Source organism: Cucumis sativus, chromosome 4 (genome assembly GCF_000004075.3).
Source record: "Cucumis sativus cultivar 9930 chromosome 4, Cucumber_9930_V3, whole genome shotgun sequence".
Classification (NCBI taxonomy): domain Eukaryota; kingdom Viridiplantae; phylum Streptophyta; class Magnoliopsida; order Cucurbitales; family Cucurbitaceae; genus Cucumis; species Cucumis sativus.
Genome location: NC_026658.2, coordinates 5,559,358 through 5,573,937, shown reverse-complemented (window position 1 = coordinate 5,573,937; position 14,580 = coordinate 5,559,358). Strand labels below are relative to the sequence as shown.

Here is a 14,580-nt window from a genome sequence, read left to right as displayed (position 1 = left end):
TAATTTAATTAATTTAATCTAATGCTTATATACTTAATTACTATATACTTAATTACTATCCATCTAATTAACTATTTTAAATTTGAAACTATGTTCATTCAATATTATTAGCCGGCCCAATGTTCCGGCCCATCTCTTCAACTCCGTCTTCAGCATAGATCGACGACGACCATTTCTCCAAGCGATTTACAGAGAAAGTTCACTGTGAAAAGAGAGCTTCCATGGGACAGTGGAGAAGCGTAGTGAAGGAGGCAATCGATCGCACAGTCATTATAGCCAAATTCCTCTGCTTGCTTCATGTTACCAATAACTATATTTGTTCTCCCACTCTCGTCTGTACTTCTCTCTTACTCTTTCCTCTTCCTCTGCTACCTTTTATCTCCTTATGTTTCCCTCTTTGATTTAAATTGCGAACTTCAATATTTTCCGGTTGCAGGTGTACGGCCCCAGTATGCTCCCAACCTTGAATCTGACCGGCGATGTTCTTTTGGCTGAGCACGTGTCGCACCGAGTGGGCAGGGTTGGCCCCGGCGACGTTGTGCTGGTTCGCTCCCCTCGGAACCCGAGGAAGATGTTGACGAAGCGCATTGTGGGTGTCGAGGGTGATAAGGTCAATTTCTATCCGGACCCTGCCAATTCCAACCAGTATCAGTCGGCTGTGGTATGGATTGACGGACCTGAATTTAGTGATCGTGGTTTGAAATTTGAAATTTCGTTTTGGTTTTGATTTTGGGTTTTTTGGTGTTGTTTGATTCGTTTTTTTGTTTAGTTTTTCGGTTTCTTTTTTGGGGGTGGATGCTTAGGTTCCAAAAGGGCATGTGTGGATTCAAGGAGATAATGTATATGCTTCTCGTGATTCGCGGCATTTCGGGCCTGTACCTTACGGTCTGATTGAAGGGAAAGCGTTTTTGAGAGTAAGATATATCAATCATCATCATCTTTACTTCTGCTATTTATTAGTTTCCCCCTCTTTTATTTTGTAGTTGCGAAATTGAATGCTTTTGAACTTTGTTTAATTATGTGTCTTCCTTCAAGGTAAAAATGATTGTTATCCTTGCGTGAGACGTGTTGGTTGGATAGGATTTTAGTATAATAAAAGGGTGTGGTTGCCATTTTCTTTGCGAATGAATATTATATTGCATTACAAATTTGTCGGAGGTGATTTGGTCATGTGGGGGTTGAGATTTTAATGCAACCACATGACTATGCAATTGTTTATAAATGGTTTGTGTCAAAAGAACAAAGGCAAGAGGTTTCGAGAAAGTTCAGATCTCTTGTGGCTTTTTCTCATGGTTTATGATTTGGATCCTGTTCTAGTTGTTTAAGAAGTCGAATGGATTATGAAAGTACTTTCTAGTTACATTGGTGCTTAGGACTTGGAAGCTAGATAGTATCTTTTCCTTTTATATCGGAGTTTTGCATCTCTGGATTTCAAGCATTTCTTCTCTCTTTTGCTTACTTTAATATTTTCTTTGTTGTTATGTTAGGTCTGGCCACCAGATTGTTTTGGACGATTGGATCAATGAACTCAGATAGGCCTGACTTCAAAGAAAAATTGCTGGTATTATGTTAAGCTTAGTTTTCCTTTTCAATATGGCTATCTGTTTTTCCTTTTAGTTTACACATTGCCGTTTTGACCACTCACTTCACATTAGATCCTTTATAGACAGCTTTTGTGATAATAATCGATAAAAACAAAAGATTATTTATTTATATATATATGTATATTTTTTGGATAAGAAACATGTGTATATAATGAAAAAGAACAACCTAAGGGCAAGGGACAAGAGGACCCTCCCTAGAAGAAACTAAAAAATGATGGCCTTCCAATTGTTAAATATCATTGAAAGGCTATAATTACAGAAGTGTTTGGTGTAATTCGTACTCCACCAAGAAGCTGTGTGTTGCAACATAGTCCAAAAAGAATCAAAAGAATTATAGCTATCTTAAAAAATTATACTATTCCTTTCTTTCCAAATGCACCACAAAAGGGACCGAGTAGCACATCTACGTAAGATATTTCCTTTCGGGCTGTAACCTCTAATGTTGAGCCCTTCAATCATCCAACTATCAACCTTATCAGGAAGACAAAGCTCCAAATAAAAAATTCTAAACTAAGTGTTCCAAGCTTTCTTACTAAAGATGTGCATAAATAAATGGTCCAAGGTTTCCTCTTCTTTGAAGCAAAGGCAACACATCGAGAGGCTAAACATTGTGTACTGAAATTTTTTTGTAGCTTCTCAGGAGTGTTAAGGCTTCTGTAAGCGAGCGACCATAAGATAAATTTCACATTTTTTTGGAATTTTAGTCTTCCAAATATGACGAATCAAATGAACAACAATGGAAGGGATCTTGGTTAATTTGAGAAAAGTAGACTTCGTAGTAAAGCTGCCATCAATGTTAGGAGTTCATTTAAGGCAATCATCCCCATCTGAGGGGCCCAAGAATGAAGAATTTCTAAAATTGAGGCCACATTGACAATCTTGTTATTGAGCATATTTCTTCTAAGGCTCAAGTTCCACGAATGAGTAACAATACACCAACATTCAGCCACATAAGCATCCTTATTCAATGACAAGGAGAACAAGTTAGGGAATTTTTCTGCAAGTGGCTCCACGCCACACCAATTGTCCTTCCAAAATCTGATTTTGGTTCCTTTTCTCAGCACGAAAGCTGAAAATTTAAATGTCTCCTTGTGCTTCAAAATACGGCCCATAATCTGTAAGATTTTCCCCTGTTCGGATCTTTAGTAGACCACCCATTCTCCTCTAAGCTGTAAATGACCACAATTAAACGTCTCCATAAGGAGGCTTCTTCCTAGCTAAACCTCCAAAGCCATTTAGTGAGAAGAGCAATGTTCTTTTGCCTAAACGAGCCAATCCCAAGACCACCATAACAGATTGGGGGAATTACAATCCCATTTGACGAGGTGGGCAATTGAATTAGTAGACCCTCCTGTCTAAACAAGATTCCTGATCATCTTTTCCAATCTATTGATAACACCGGCCGGAGCTTGAGCAAGGGAGAAAAACTAACAAGGAAGACTATTAAGAACTGATTGCACCAGAGTTAGCCTACCCCCTTTAGAGAGGGACACATTCCTCCACCTGTCGATTTTATACCTGAATCGCTCTTCAAGGGTGTTCCACATCTCTTTTCTATTACGACCCCCTCCAATAGAAAAGCCCAAGTACTTAAAGGGAAGACTATCAACCGAGCACCCCATAGAGTTACTATAAGGAGTCAAGTCACCACTATTAAGGTTAATATTGATTAGGGACATTTTGGATCTATTAAGGGATAAACCGGCTCCTAGAAGAAAGATATTGATCACCTTCCACCAAGTCTCCAAGTTTCCATCCTCCCAGGAAGAAAAAAGAAGTGTCATCTACATACTGAAGGTGGGTTAAATCATCTGACAATTTCTCATAATGGAAGCCTTTTAAACTCCTTTTCTCATTACAGTAGTGAATAAGGCAGCTTAGAGCATCTCCCACAATTGTAAAAAGAAAAGGGGCAAGAGGATCACCTTGACGAATGCCCCTTTTAGCAAGAATCTTTCTTCTAGGCCTACCTTGACAATGATGGAAAAATTAGTCGTCGACAAACAGCCCCATATCCATCTCCTCCATTTCTTACCAAAGCCTTTTAAGTTTCATGGCCATATCAAGAAAAGACCCATCCACCTTGTCATAAGCTTTCTCCAGATCAAGCTTCAAAAGAACGCCTTTTCTGCCTTTTGAAGACCATTGGTCAACAACCTCAGAAGCAATCAAAATAGCATCAAGAATTTGCCTTCCCTCCACAAAAGCCATTTGAGAATCATTAATTATCGAAGGAAGGACTTTTTTAAGTCTTGTTGCAAGTACCTTGGAGATAACTTTATACAAGGAGGTAACTAAGCTTATGGGTCTGAAATCACTGACACGGGCCATCTCTTTCTTTTTGGGGATAAGGCAAATATAAGTCTCATTACATCTTCTATTAATAACTTTGTTTTTAAAAAAATCTTGGAACACCCTTACTAGGTTGGACTTCAGATTATTTCAAGATTTTTTATAAAACTCTCCGGTCATGCCATCAGGGCCAGGGGATTTAAGACAACCCATCTCAAAGATAACTTCTCTAATTTCTTTTTCGATAAAGGGGGCCTCAAGTAAGCTAGAATCCTGTGAGCTAAGGCCTTTCCAATTGAGACCGTCACAAATAAACGGCGAGGAGATCCATGTGCCATATACGTTGGAAAAGAAACTAAGGATCTCATCCACAATCTCCTTCTTTGTGACAAGAGCCTTCCCATCGATACTAACCAAAGAAGAGATAAGACTTCTACTTTTACGAGCCGAAACCCATATGTGGAAGAAGCTTGAGTTCTCCTCCCCCTATCTAAGCCAATGAAGCTTTGATTTCTGAATCCAGAATCTGTTCTTTAACAATCAAATCAAGTAGGGCCCCTCTACAAAGTTCTCTTTCTGCCGTATTTTTCTCATTGAAACAACTTGACCCTTCAAGCGAATCAAAAGAGTTAATCTTATCAATCAGCACCTGTTTTTGGGAGAAAATGTTGCCAAATGTCTCCTTATTCCTACTCTTTAAGATGACTTTCAAGACTTTTAATTTTTTCATGAATGAAAAGATAGGCCAGCCATCAACAACCAAACTGCCCCACCAGTTCTCAATTTTTTTTAGGAAAAGATGATACAACCAAGCAATTTCAAATCTAAAAGGGGTAGGACCCCACTTCTCTAAAGAACTCAACCCAAAGCTTGGATAGAAGAAATCTGTCGAGCTTTGAGGCAGCCAGCCTAATCCCTGAATGGGGGCCAAGAGAACCTACCATTTCGAAAGGGGATATCCACCATATCCAATTCCTCAATCAAGCTAGTAAAGCGAATCATACTTCTAGTAGGGCAAGCGTCAGAGCTCTTCTCATTTAACCATCTAACTACATTGAAGTCACCCCCAACACACCAATTTTCGTTGCACAAGCCATATAAACTAGAAAGCTCCCACCAAAATTGGTCTCTAAGTCTATAAGAGGAAGGACCGTACACACCTGTGATCCAACCAGAGAAGCCAGCATTAAACTTCCAGTGAATAGAAATAGAGAACTGACCTTGAATTGAGTCAACCACTGTGATCGAGTCCTCTTTCCACAAAATAAGAATACCACCCGAAGAACCATAAGCCTCTAAAGTTGCCCAGCCAACAAACCAACTACTCCAAACTGACTTCACCAAATGTCGATTGACAGTACTAACTTTAGACTTCTGGAGAATAACCACATCTGGATTGAATTTCACAAGCAACTCTTTCACAACCGCTTTTGTAGCGAGCATTGTGACCCCTTCCATTCCAGGAGAGAATTAACATAGATCACCATCGGAGCCTGGGGGATTTATATTTTATTAAAAAGAAGAAGAGAATCATGCAGCTTTTGTGTGTTTGTACGTTTCTTTCTTCAAAGGAAAGGGTACAATGTTTAAAGGTATTTCTAAGGAATGGAGGTAGGTGTTTGATCTTGCTAAATATAATAATTCTCGGTGGGCTTCCACAGATAAGGTTTTTAATCTACTCCTTTTGGGTTACCTTTTCAAATCGGGGAGGTTTCTTTTATCGTAACATCCCGAGTTTAGGAAGGGGTCATAAATGAACCGAGATCATATTCGAATGAGAGAGATTTTGAGGACATGAAAGTATAATTAAGAAATTCTTGAAAGAATTGAAAGTCACTATCTATACTAACAAGGTGTACCTTCCTTTTCGGTGGCTCAATCATAAAGACTTTAAAGTTAAGCGTACTTAGTTTCGAGCAATCCTAGTTGGGTGACTTTTTGAGAATTTTCCTAGAATGCATTTGAGAGAGGAGAAAGCATGCTGAGAGGACCTATGTTGGTTTGTGGGGATAACTTTCACGCTTTGAAAAATTTAACACAAGTAAGAATGATGTAGTTGGGTTTCAAGTATGTAGGGGAATGTGGGGCCATCAATTACAAAATATGGATTTCAAATTCTAGTTCGAATCTTGGATCTGTGACGTTACATTTATACTTTTAGGATGGCTAGTGACTTGTGTTTTTGGAATTTATAAGGTTCTTATGAAAGAGGGTAATGCTTGGCTTGTGCAAATATTGAGCTAGATTAGATGGTCTACAATCTGGAAGAAGCTTTTGTAATCTGTTTATGAGGAACAAAAAGTACAAATTACAGTAGAGATACAGCTAAGGCTTAAGAATTGGTTATGATGAGCCTTAATGGTGAAGCTTCAATGCTTCACAGAACCTCTGGATTTTGGAAACTTATTGGCTCTCTTAGATATTGAGGGTGTTGATGGTTATCCTGTTATGTAGCAGTGATGGTTTTCAATAGAAGGGATCTCAGAGGAAGTAATGGAGTTTCTCTTTCTTTTCTTAGGCAAAGAGGTGCTGAAGAAATATGCTGGTCCAGCCAAACTGGTTGTTATTCTTTTATTTTCTTTATATGTTTTTTGGTGCTTGGTGGATGGGACCGTGGTGGTGGAGTTAAGTATTGAGGCTTCTGTGAAAAAGTATATGAAGAGCTGTGGTGGCTCTGGTGATCTTGAGATCTAAAAGTAAAGTTTAAATAACTTCATATTAGAGTTTGAAATCTTGAAGTAGGAAACATTTTTATTATTCTTAAGCGACAGTCATTTTGACCCTTAAACATATAACTGGTGTTTTGGCTACCAACTTCAAGTGGGTGGCTATTTATCTACTTCATGTTTGGGGTCCAAGTATAATAGTCAATGTTTCCAATTATTACAATCTACCATAACTAAAAGTATCACTATTTCAAATTCCTGTTCTTCTAGTTATCATCTCTATTTGATTGGTTTCATCTGTTTTTTCAATTGTATCCCATATCCCTAGTTAAGTTTGAGAGCTTTTCTTACTATGTTTGCTTCTTCCAACCCAGGAGTTTCTATGCCCCTTTGTTCTTTGTGGTATTTATTAAACATATTTGTACCCCATTACTTTTTTAGTTTTCCTGCTGGTTTGTTTAATTTTCAGCCTCAAATTAGGTTGTTTAATGGCTATCGTTTTCATGCCTGCTATTCATGATTCTCAGTAATATAAGGCATTTCCAGTTGCACTTGTTGATGTTCTCCCATCATCTTCCTTAGCTGTGAAACATGGAATACAGGGTGAATAGATGTAGTGTCCGGAAGTTTCAGTTTATAAGCCATAGGTCCAATTCTTTCTATAACTTCATAAGGACCAAAATTTTTTGGTGAGAGTTTCTCATTCATTCTCTCCTGCAAGGACACCTGTCAGTAAGTTCAGATTTTCAAGAAAACCATATCTCCAACATTGTATTCTACTTCTCTGCATTTCAAATCTGCACTTTTTTTCTTCTTCTCCTGTGCTATTCTTAGGGGCTCTTTCATTGCTCCCAAGGCTACATCCCTTTCCTTCAGCTGTTCATCAAGGGTGGAATTAGGAGTATCTCGATCTCCATAGTACACCAAAGGGGGTTGTAACCGCCTATATACCGCCTGTAACAGTGTTATACCCAGAGACCTCTGGTACGTGGTGTTATACCAGTTCTCAGTCCAATGCAACCATTCTACCCATTCCTTCAGACGTTCTCCACAAAAGCATTGCAAATATGTCTCCACACTTCTATTAACCACCTCCGTTTGGCCGTCCAATTGAGGGTGATACGCTGAACTCCGATTCAATTTAGTTCCAGCCAATCTAAACAGCTCTCTCTAAAAACTGCTCTGGAACACCTTGTCACGATCCGACACAATTGAATTAGGATATCCATGGAGACTACAATTTCTTTGACAAACAAGTCTGCCGCTGTCTTGGCTGTGTAGGGATGTTTTAATGGAAGGAAATGCCCATATTTACTAAAGCGGTCTACCACAACAAAAATGACTTCATACCCTTTAGATTTAGGCAGCCCTTCAATGAAGTTCATGGAAATATCACTCCAAACTTTGCTTGGAATCTCTAAAGGAACTAATAATCCAGCAGGTGACAAAGCCATCATCTTGTTTCTTTGGCACACCAAGCATTCATCGCAATATTTCTTCACTGTCTGCTTCATTCCTTCCCAAAATAACTCTCCAGTCAATCTCTTATAAGTCCTTAGGAATCCAGAATGACCTCCAAAGACAGAATCATGATAGGTAGGTAATAAGACTGGAATCAAAGATGATATCTTGGAAACCACCAATCTATTCTTGTATCACAACATACCTTGTTGAATAGAATATTTCTGCTTAGTGCCCTCCTCTCCTTTTTCTATCCCAGATATTATCTTCATCAAATGTTCATCTTTCTCAACCTCCTCCTTAATCGCTGTGAAGTCAATTAAACTTGGAGCTGTCAACTGGCATAAATGGATTGAAGGTGGCATCCTCGATAAAGCATTTGCTACTTTATTCTCTAAGCCGGGATTGTATATGACTTCAAAAGAGTAGCCTAAAAGCTTAGCAATCCATTTGTGATATTGAGGTTGTATCACTCGTTGCTCCAATAAAAAACTAGAGTGTTGATCAGTTTTCACCATGAATTTCCTTCCCAACAAGTACGATCTCCACCTTTGTATTGCCATAACAACTCATAAGCTCTCTCTCATACATTGGTTTGGCTCTATCTCTCACAGCTAATGTATGACTGAAGTAGGCAATTGGTCGCTTGGACTGGATCAAAACTGCACCTATTCCAAAACCGGATGCATCTGTTTCTATCTCAAATGGTGCACTGAAATCCGGAAGGGCTAACACAGGTAATGTCATCATAGCATGCTTCAATATGTGAAAAGCCTCTTGAGATTCCTCAGCCCATTTAAACCCTCAAATCTTCAATAATTGGGTCATTGGTGCTGCTATAGAGCCACAGTGTTGCACAAATTTACGGTAGTAACCAGTCAAGCCAAGAATGCCTCTCACTTCCCCAACATTTGTAGGTGTTGGCCATTCTTTAATAGCCCGAATTTTTTCAAGATCAACTTCAACACCCTGCCTGAGATTATATGTCCCAAATAATCCACCATTTCCTTGACAAAACTACATTTCTTCTGATTAGCATACCATACATTTTTTCTCAAAATTTGCAACGCCAAACTCAAATGCTGTAAATGGGCCTCCAAATCCTTGCTGTAGATTAGTGTATATCATAACAAAAACCAATATAAACCTCCTCAAATAAGGTTTGAAAATCGAGTTCATTAAGGCTTGAAAAGTAGAAGGTGCATTAGTCAACCCAAAAGGCATGACCATGAATTCGTAGTGACCCTCATGAGTTCTGAAGGTTGTTTTTTCTATATCTTCCCACACATACGAATTTGATGGTACGCAACTTTTAAATCAATCTTTGAGAACCACGATGCTCCATTCAACTCATCAAACAGTTCTTTAATGACTGAAATGGGAAAATTGTCTGGTATGGTTACGTTATTGAGAGCCCTATAATCCACACGCCATCTGGCATCCTTCTTTCTCACCAATAATACAAGGCTAGAATAGGGACTGTTACTGGGTCGAATTATCCCTGCTGTCAACATTTCATCAACCAATCTCTCTATTTTAGCCTTCTGTTGAAATGCATAATGATAGGGTCGTACATTCACCGAATCAGTGTTCTTCAAATGAATATGATGCTCAATATCTCTTCGGGGTGGCAATTTCTCAGGCCAAGTAAAAACATCTTCAAATTTCTTTAAAATTACTGATACAGATTCTTCAACTGTCAATACTTCCTCCATCTCATAATCTTCTTCAGACTCTATACTTCCTTCCATGACTCGACATTCTATTAGGAACCCTTGATGAGATGAGGCCCATGTCTTCATCATCTTCTTTAAACTCACTCTAGTTTTAGTCAGACTAGGATCGATCTCCCTTGATGATTATCTTCTTGCCTTGATGTATAAATGTCATGGTTAAATTTCTCCAATCTACCTCTGTAATTTCCAGTGAATATAACCATTGCGTACCCAGTGTAACGGACATACTTGTCCAAGGTGTGTTTACCTATGGCCGTATGCTCCGATTAGCCCCAATTTATCTTGTCTTTATGTCTTGTATGTAGTTTAGGAAGTTGTTTTCAATTTCAAGTCGATATACTTGGGTGTGACGTTTCGGCATTTTTCATATGCAAGCCTGCCAGATATGAAAATGTTAAAAATGTACTATAGGGGAATCATACCTGTTGAATCCCCGCCCAAGCCTTGTCGTACTCTTTGCAACCTATGCTTTCTTATTGCAATTGATAGTCTTCAATGCTTGTTTTAACAATGTTTTCAATCAATTTAATCATCTTTCACGTTTTCTAAAAATATTTTCCAAGAACGTGAGGGGAGGTTGAAGCATATGTTAAAGTTGTCCGCGATTTGCGGATTTTGATCGGCTGACTTGTTCGTCGAGCTAGAACAAGTGCCTCACAATCGTTCACATCGTGTTTGAAGGATTACGATTGTGACACCCAGCACTACATCCACTCCTCCTAGTTCTATTGGCAAAAAATTAGCCACTATTTTCCACTCTTTGACCATCACTTCAACGGCTTCGCATATGCCTTTGCCTTTAATTGATGTGCCTGAACCCATAATAACTCCATAATGTGCTGTTTCTTTGGTTGCTATTTGTAATTCTCCCACTAACTTCTCAGACATAAAATTTTGAGTAGCCCCATAGTCCACCAGAATCACTACTTCTCTATCCCTGATTTTTCTTTTTACTTTCGTAGTTCCAGGATTAGTTAGGCCAACTACCGAATTAATGGATAGTTCCACCATAGCCTGTTCTTCTAATATTTCCACTCTTTTCAGTTCTTTGTTCTCATATTCAATCTCTTCTATAATTTCCAGTTCTTCATTATCAGCTTTTAACAACTAACATTTTAAGTTCTCTTTGCTCTCTGGTTTTGCATTTATGGTCATGAGAATATTTCTCATTGCACCTAAAACAGAGACCTTTCTCCTTCCTGGCTTGGAATTTGGCATCAGGTAATCTTTTTGTGGGACCTTTCTTCTCGTTCTCCCCAACATTTCCTGCTCTCAATGTGATTGTTCTCATTGGATATATTGTTTTCTTAGTATCAAAAGTGTTTGCCACTACATTAGTTTTTACACTACTGGAATTATAAGAAGAGTACTTACCTCCTGAGTAACCTTTTAGGTTAGCCTCATTTCGTATAATTTCCCGGTTTTAACGAGTTGGGCCAGCCGCATCATTTGGCTAAACCGACCGGTTGGCAGAATTCAATTACCGTCTTAATCCATGATAACAACCCGTTCATAAAGGTCTCTTCAACCACCCTATCTTGCAAATCCAATAAAAGTGCCATGAGTTTGTCGAATAAATTCCGGTACTCCTCCGCCGTAGTTTCTTGCTGGATTCTCAGGAACTGACCATAAATTGATCCTTCCCTGGCCAATCTTTCCTTCAAATTACTCCAATTCGTGAACTTCTCCCTTTGCCGCAACGATCATCTTCTTTGAATCTGGAAGTATCTATCGGCCCAAAATAACTAGGAATCGGATCTTCACCATTGAATATTGGCATCTCAACCTTCTTAAACTTGTTTCGGTCTCCGTTTTTATCTTTGTCACTCTTTTCGTTTGATTTCGAATCATCGATCAATTCTATCACCTTCGATTTCATTTTACTACTTGATCCTTCCGATTCACATGTTGTCATCGACTGCTTCTTCATCATACTTCAAAATTAACTGTTGTTGCTGCTGATTCTTTTCGTTCTGTAAATCAACCTTCTCCATATGCTTCGTAAATTTCGCCTCAAGTTCAGGTAACCGCTGCAAATCCTCTCGCAAACTAGAGATCTCTTGTTTGGCGATTTCAAATCTCTCTTCCACTTTCTTTGCCATTTTTCTTCGCTTGCCTAGGATGAACGTGCTTTGATACCTATATGTTGGGACTCAACCTTGAATTCAATCAGTAGACTTTATTGCTGGAGAACAAATTGGCAATCGATCCGCTACAATGTTAGAAATCTCAATTCCTAACCCTCCTTCTCTGTAACCCTAAGGTGTACAAAGAACACCTCTATTCATTTTCCAAATTTCTAACTAACTTTCCCTCCTAAAAACAAGAAGTATTTATACTACAAAAATAACACTTAACCACAACACTAACAAACTGACTTCATTACTTCATTACGCACGTGCTACTCTCATGTTCTTTTTTTATTTCTTCTGCTGTGGTGTATGATAGGAGGTCTATCACATTTTTACTTCACCCTTTTTGCTAGCGATCTATATTTTTTTCCATTCACATAGTTCGCTTTTAAATTTTCAGGACTTCATTTTGTGGCTATTCTAAATGAGCTATTGCTGAGACCTGACCCCAGTCCAATATACATCTTTGCCATTGATTGTACTTCAATAGGTGTTAGTTAACTTATTAGTTGGTTGAAGTTTATCTGAAGGATATAGAACTGCAGATTTTACAGACTAAATTTACAACCATTTTCATTCAACAGGTGTAATTTGATGTTTCATTTTCTTCTCAAGGCAATAAATTTAGGTTTATTTTAGAGAATTTTTTTTTGGAAGAAAAAAAAAGTGCACTTTGTGTACAAATCACCAGCAGTGTATGAGGTACTAATCATAACTAATTTTTCATTTTGATTTTGTTTTTGAAAGGTTAATCTTTGTTGTGTATATTAATGGAATGGGAATGTCTTTTCTTAATTTTTTTTTTTTAAAGAAACAGATCTTTGTGCCATTAATACATACTGTATGATAATTGATTTAACCGCCTGTTAAAATTATCTAGTTACATGTTTTGACATGGTATTTTTAAAGGAGTTTTTGTATGGTGGTTCATCTCGAGAGGATCTTTATGATCGATGACTCATCCCTCACATTTATGGTATATAACATTTTCTTGTGTCAACCTATCATTTCATTTGTTTTAATGTATAGTGTTAAGAATGACTATGTATCATCATCCTAATTAGATGAGACCATCTCTACTGGGATCTTCATTTTTTCAAGAAAAATAAGGAAATACAACAAATGTTTTATAATGTATTGAGTTAAGGGTGATTATGTAGTCTTTGTGCTAAAGACCAACACAATAAAAAAGAAAAATAAAGACTGTCATAACAATGGTCATCATATTAGGGAGACCGTCTCTAACACGATATGTTAACAAAATGAGATGGTCTGTTATGACTTAAGTTGAAGCAAATGGTTATAAATAAGTGTTTTTGTAAGGTGAAGGGTGAGTCATAAATCATAAACTCATTATATCTTCTAAAAAAGTTTTATTATACAAATATATGTTAAAATATATGTTCCTTCTATCATACATTAACAGCATATAAACAAAAGAACACTATAAGAAGCGATGAGAATGGAAATTAAGTTTGGATTGAGAGAATTGAGATGAGAATGGAAATTAAGGATAGTTGGGAATAATAAGTTTGAAAATAAGTTTGGTCGAAATTAAAGATATCTATGTTTTGTTGTGCATAAGAATGTGTTTGAGACTAAATCCTTTTTTGTTAGGTTATGCATGTGAATATGTACGAGAATGAATTATTTGCGTATTATTACTTAATTAATAATTACTCATTTTATCAATACTAGCAATTAATAATTTAATTGATATTATAATTTGGTTGTTAAATAATTAATTTTTTGGAAAATTGTAAAAAATAGTAAATTTGATTATATTTACCACATATAGCAAAATTTTTAGATTCTATCACTAATAGATATTGATAGATACTAATATCTTTCTATCAGTGATATTGATAGATAGTGATAGAATGTTATCCGTTTTTATCCTTGATAGAATCTAAAATTTTGTTATAATTTATAAATATTTTAATTTATTTTGCTATTTTAAAAAATACATATTAATTTTTCTAAAACAATTTGAATTACGTTTATTGTTTATCAATTAATATATTAAAAATTTATAGAGTTTTTATGAATAATTTTAAAAATGAAATATACAGAGAATAAAATTAGTAAGTTGATAGGATAAGTTTGATGAAAGTAAGTAATTATGATGTATTAATTAATAAAATATTTAATCAATTCTATTTAATCAATGATAAACTAATGGTTAAGTTTCATGAATATAACCAAAATATCAAAGTACAGGCTTTGTAATAAAATTAAAATGGACATGAAATCGACTTTTTTAAATATTTCAGGTTTGTCATTCATTTTCATTTTCTTTTTCAAGTAATATTTTTCTTTTTTAAAACTGTTATTTGGTTGTTGTATGCCAAAAAAAAATCGTTGGATATTGAATAGCCAAGTCCATATCATTGGTAAATGATTCAGTAACTAAACCGTTAAAAATCATTTTTTGGTCTTTCATTCAAGACGAATCATACCCAAATTTAAACGATTGTGTAACAAAAAATCTTGAAAAAAAATCATTTAAATTTGGGTATCCGAATATAAACTATCAAATCAAAATGATTGTGTACAAAAAAAATAGTCAAATCTAAACGATCATGTACCAAAAAATCTATAATAGATATTGATAGACATTGATATGCTTTTATCAATGACATTAACAGACATTAATAAAAGTTTATCCAATTTTATCATTAGCGTAGAA

At 36.5% G+C, this 14,580-nt stretch overlaps 2 protein-coding genes across 4 annotated transcripts; one reads left to right on the top strand and one right to left on the bottom strand.

Annotated features, from left to right (window-relative positions):
* The first annotated feature begins 141 nt into the window (after positions 1-141).
* LOC101214382 (mitochondrial inner membrane protease subunit 1) lies at positions 142-12,686 on the top strand. Of its 3 annotated transcripts, none has more exons than XM_004137199.3 (5): positions 154-332; positions 437-661; positions 804-914; positions 1,488-1,561; positions 12,292-12,686. In XM_004137199.3, exons 1-4 carry the CDS (start codon positions 222-224, stop codon positions 1,524-1,526), a joined length of 486 nt encoding a protein of 161 aa, XP_004137247.1. In that variant the 5' UTR covers positions 154-221; the 3' UTR covers positions 1,527-1,561; positions 12,292-12,686. The 3 variants fall into 3 exon arrangements, 2 of the variants coding, with proteins under 2 accessions (XP_004137247.1, XP_011653280.1); XM_011654978.2 differs by having other exon boundaries at positions 169-336; XR_004216062.1 differs by lacking the exon at positions 12,292-12,686 and having other exon boundaries at positions 142-332; positions 770-914; positions 1,488-1,529.
* LOC116403332 lies at positions 4,806-5,354 on the bottom strand. Its single transcript, XM_031884119.1, has one exon. The coding sequence runs from the start codon at positions 5,352-5,354 to the stop codon at positions 4,806-4,808; it is 549 nt and encodes a 182-aa protein (XP_031739979.1).
* Positions 12,687-14,580: the final 1,894 nt, after the last annotated feature.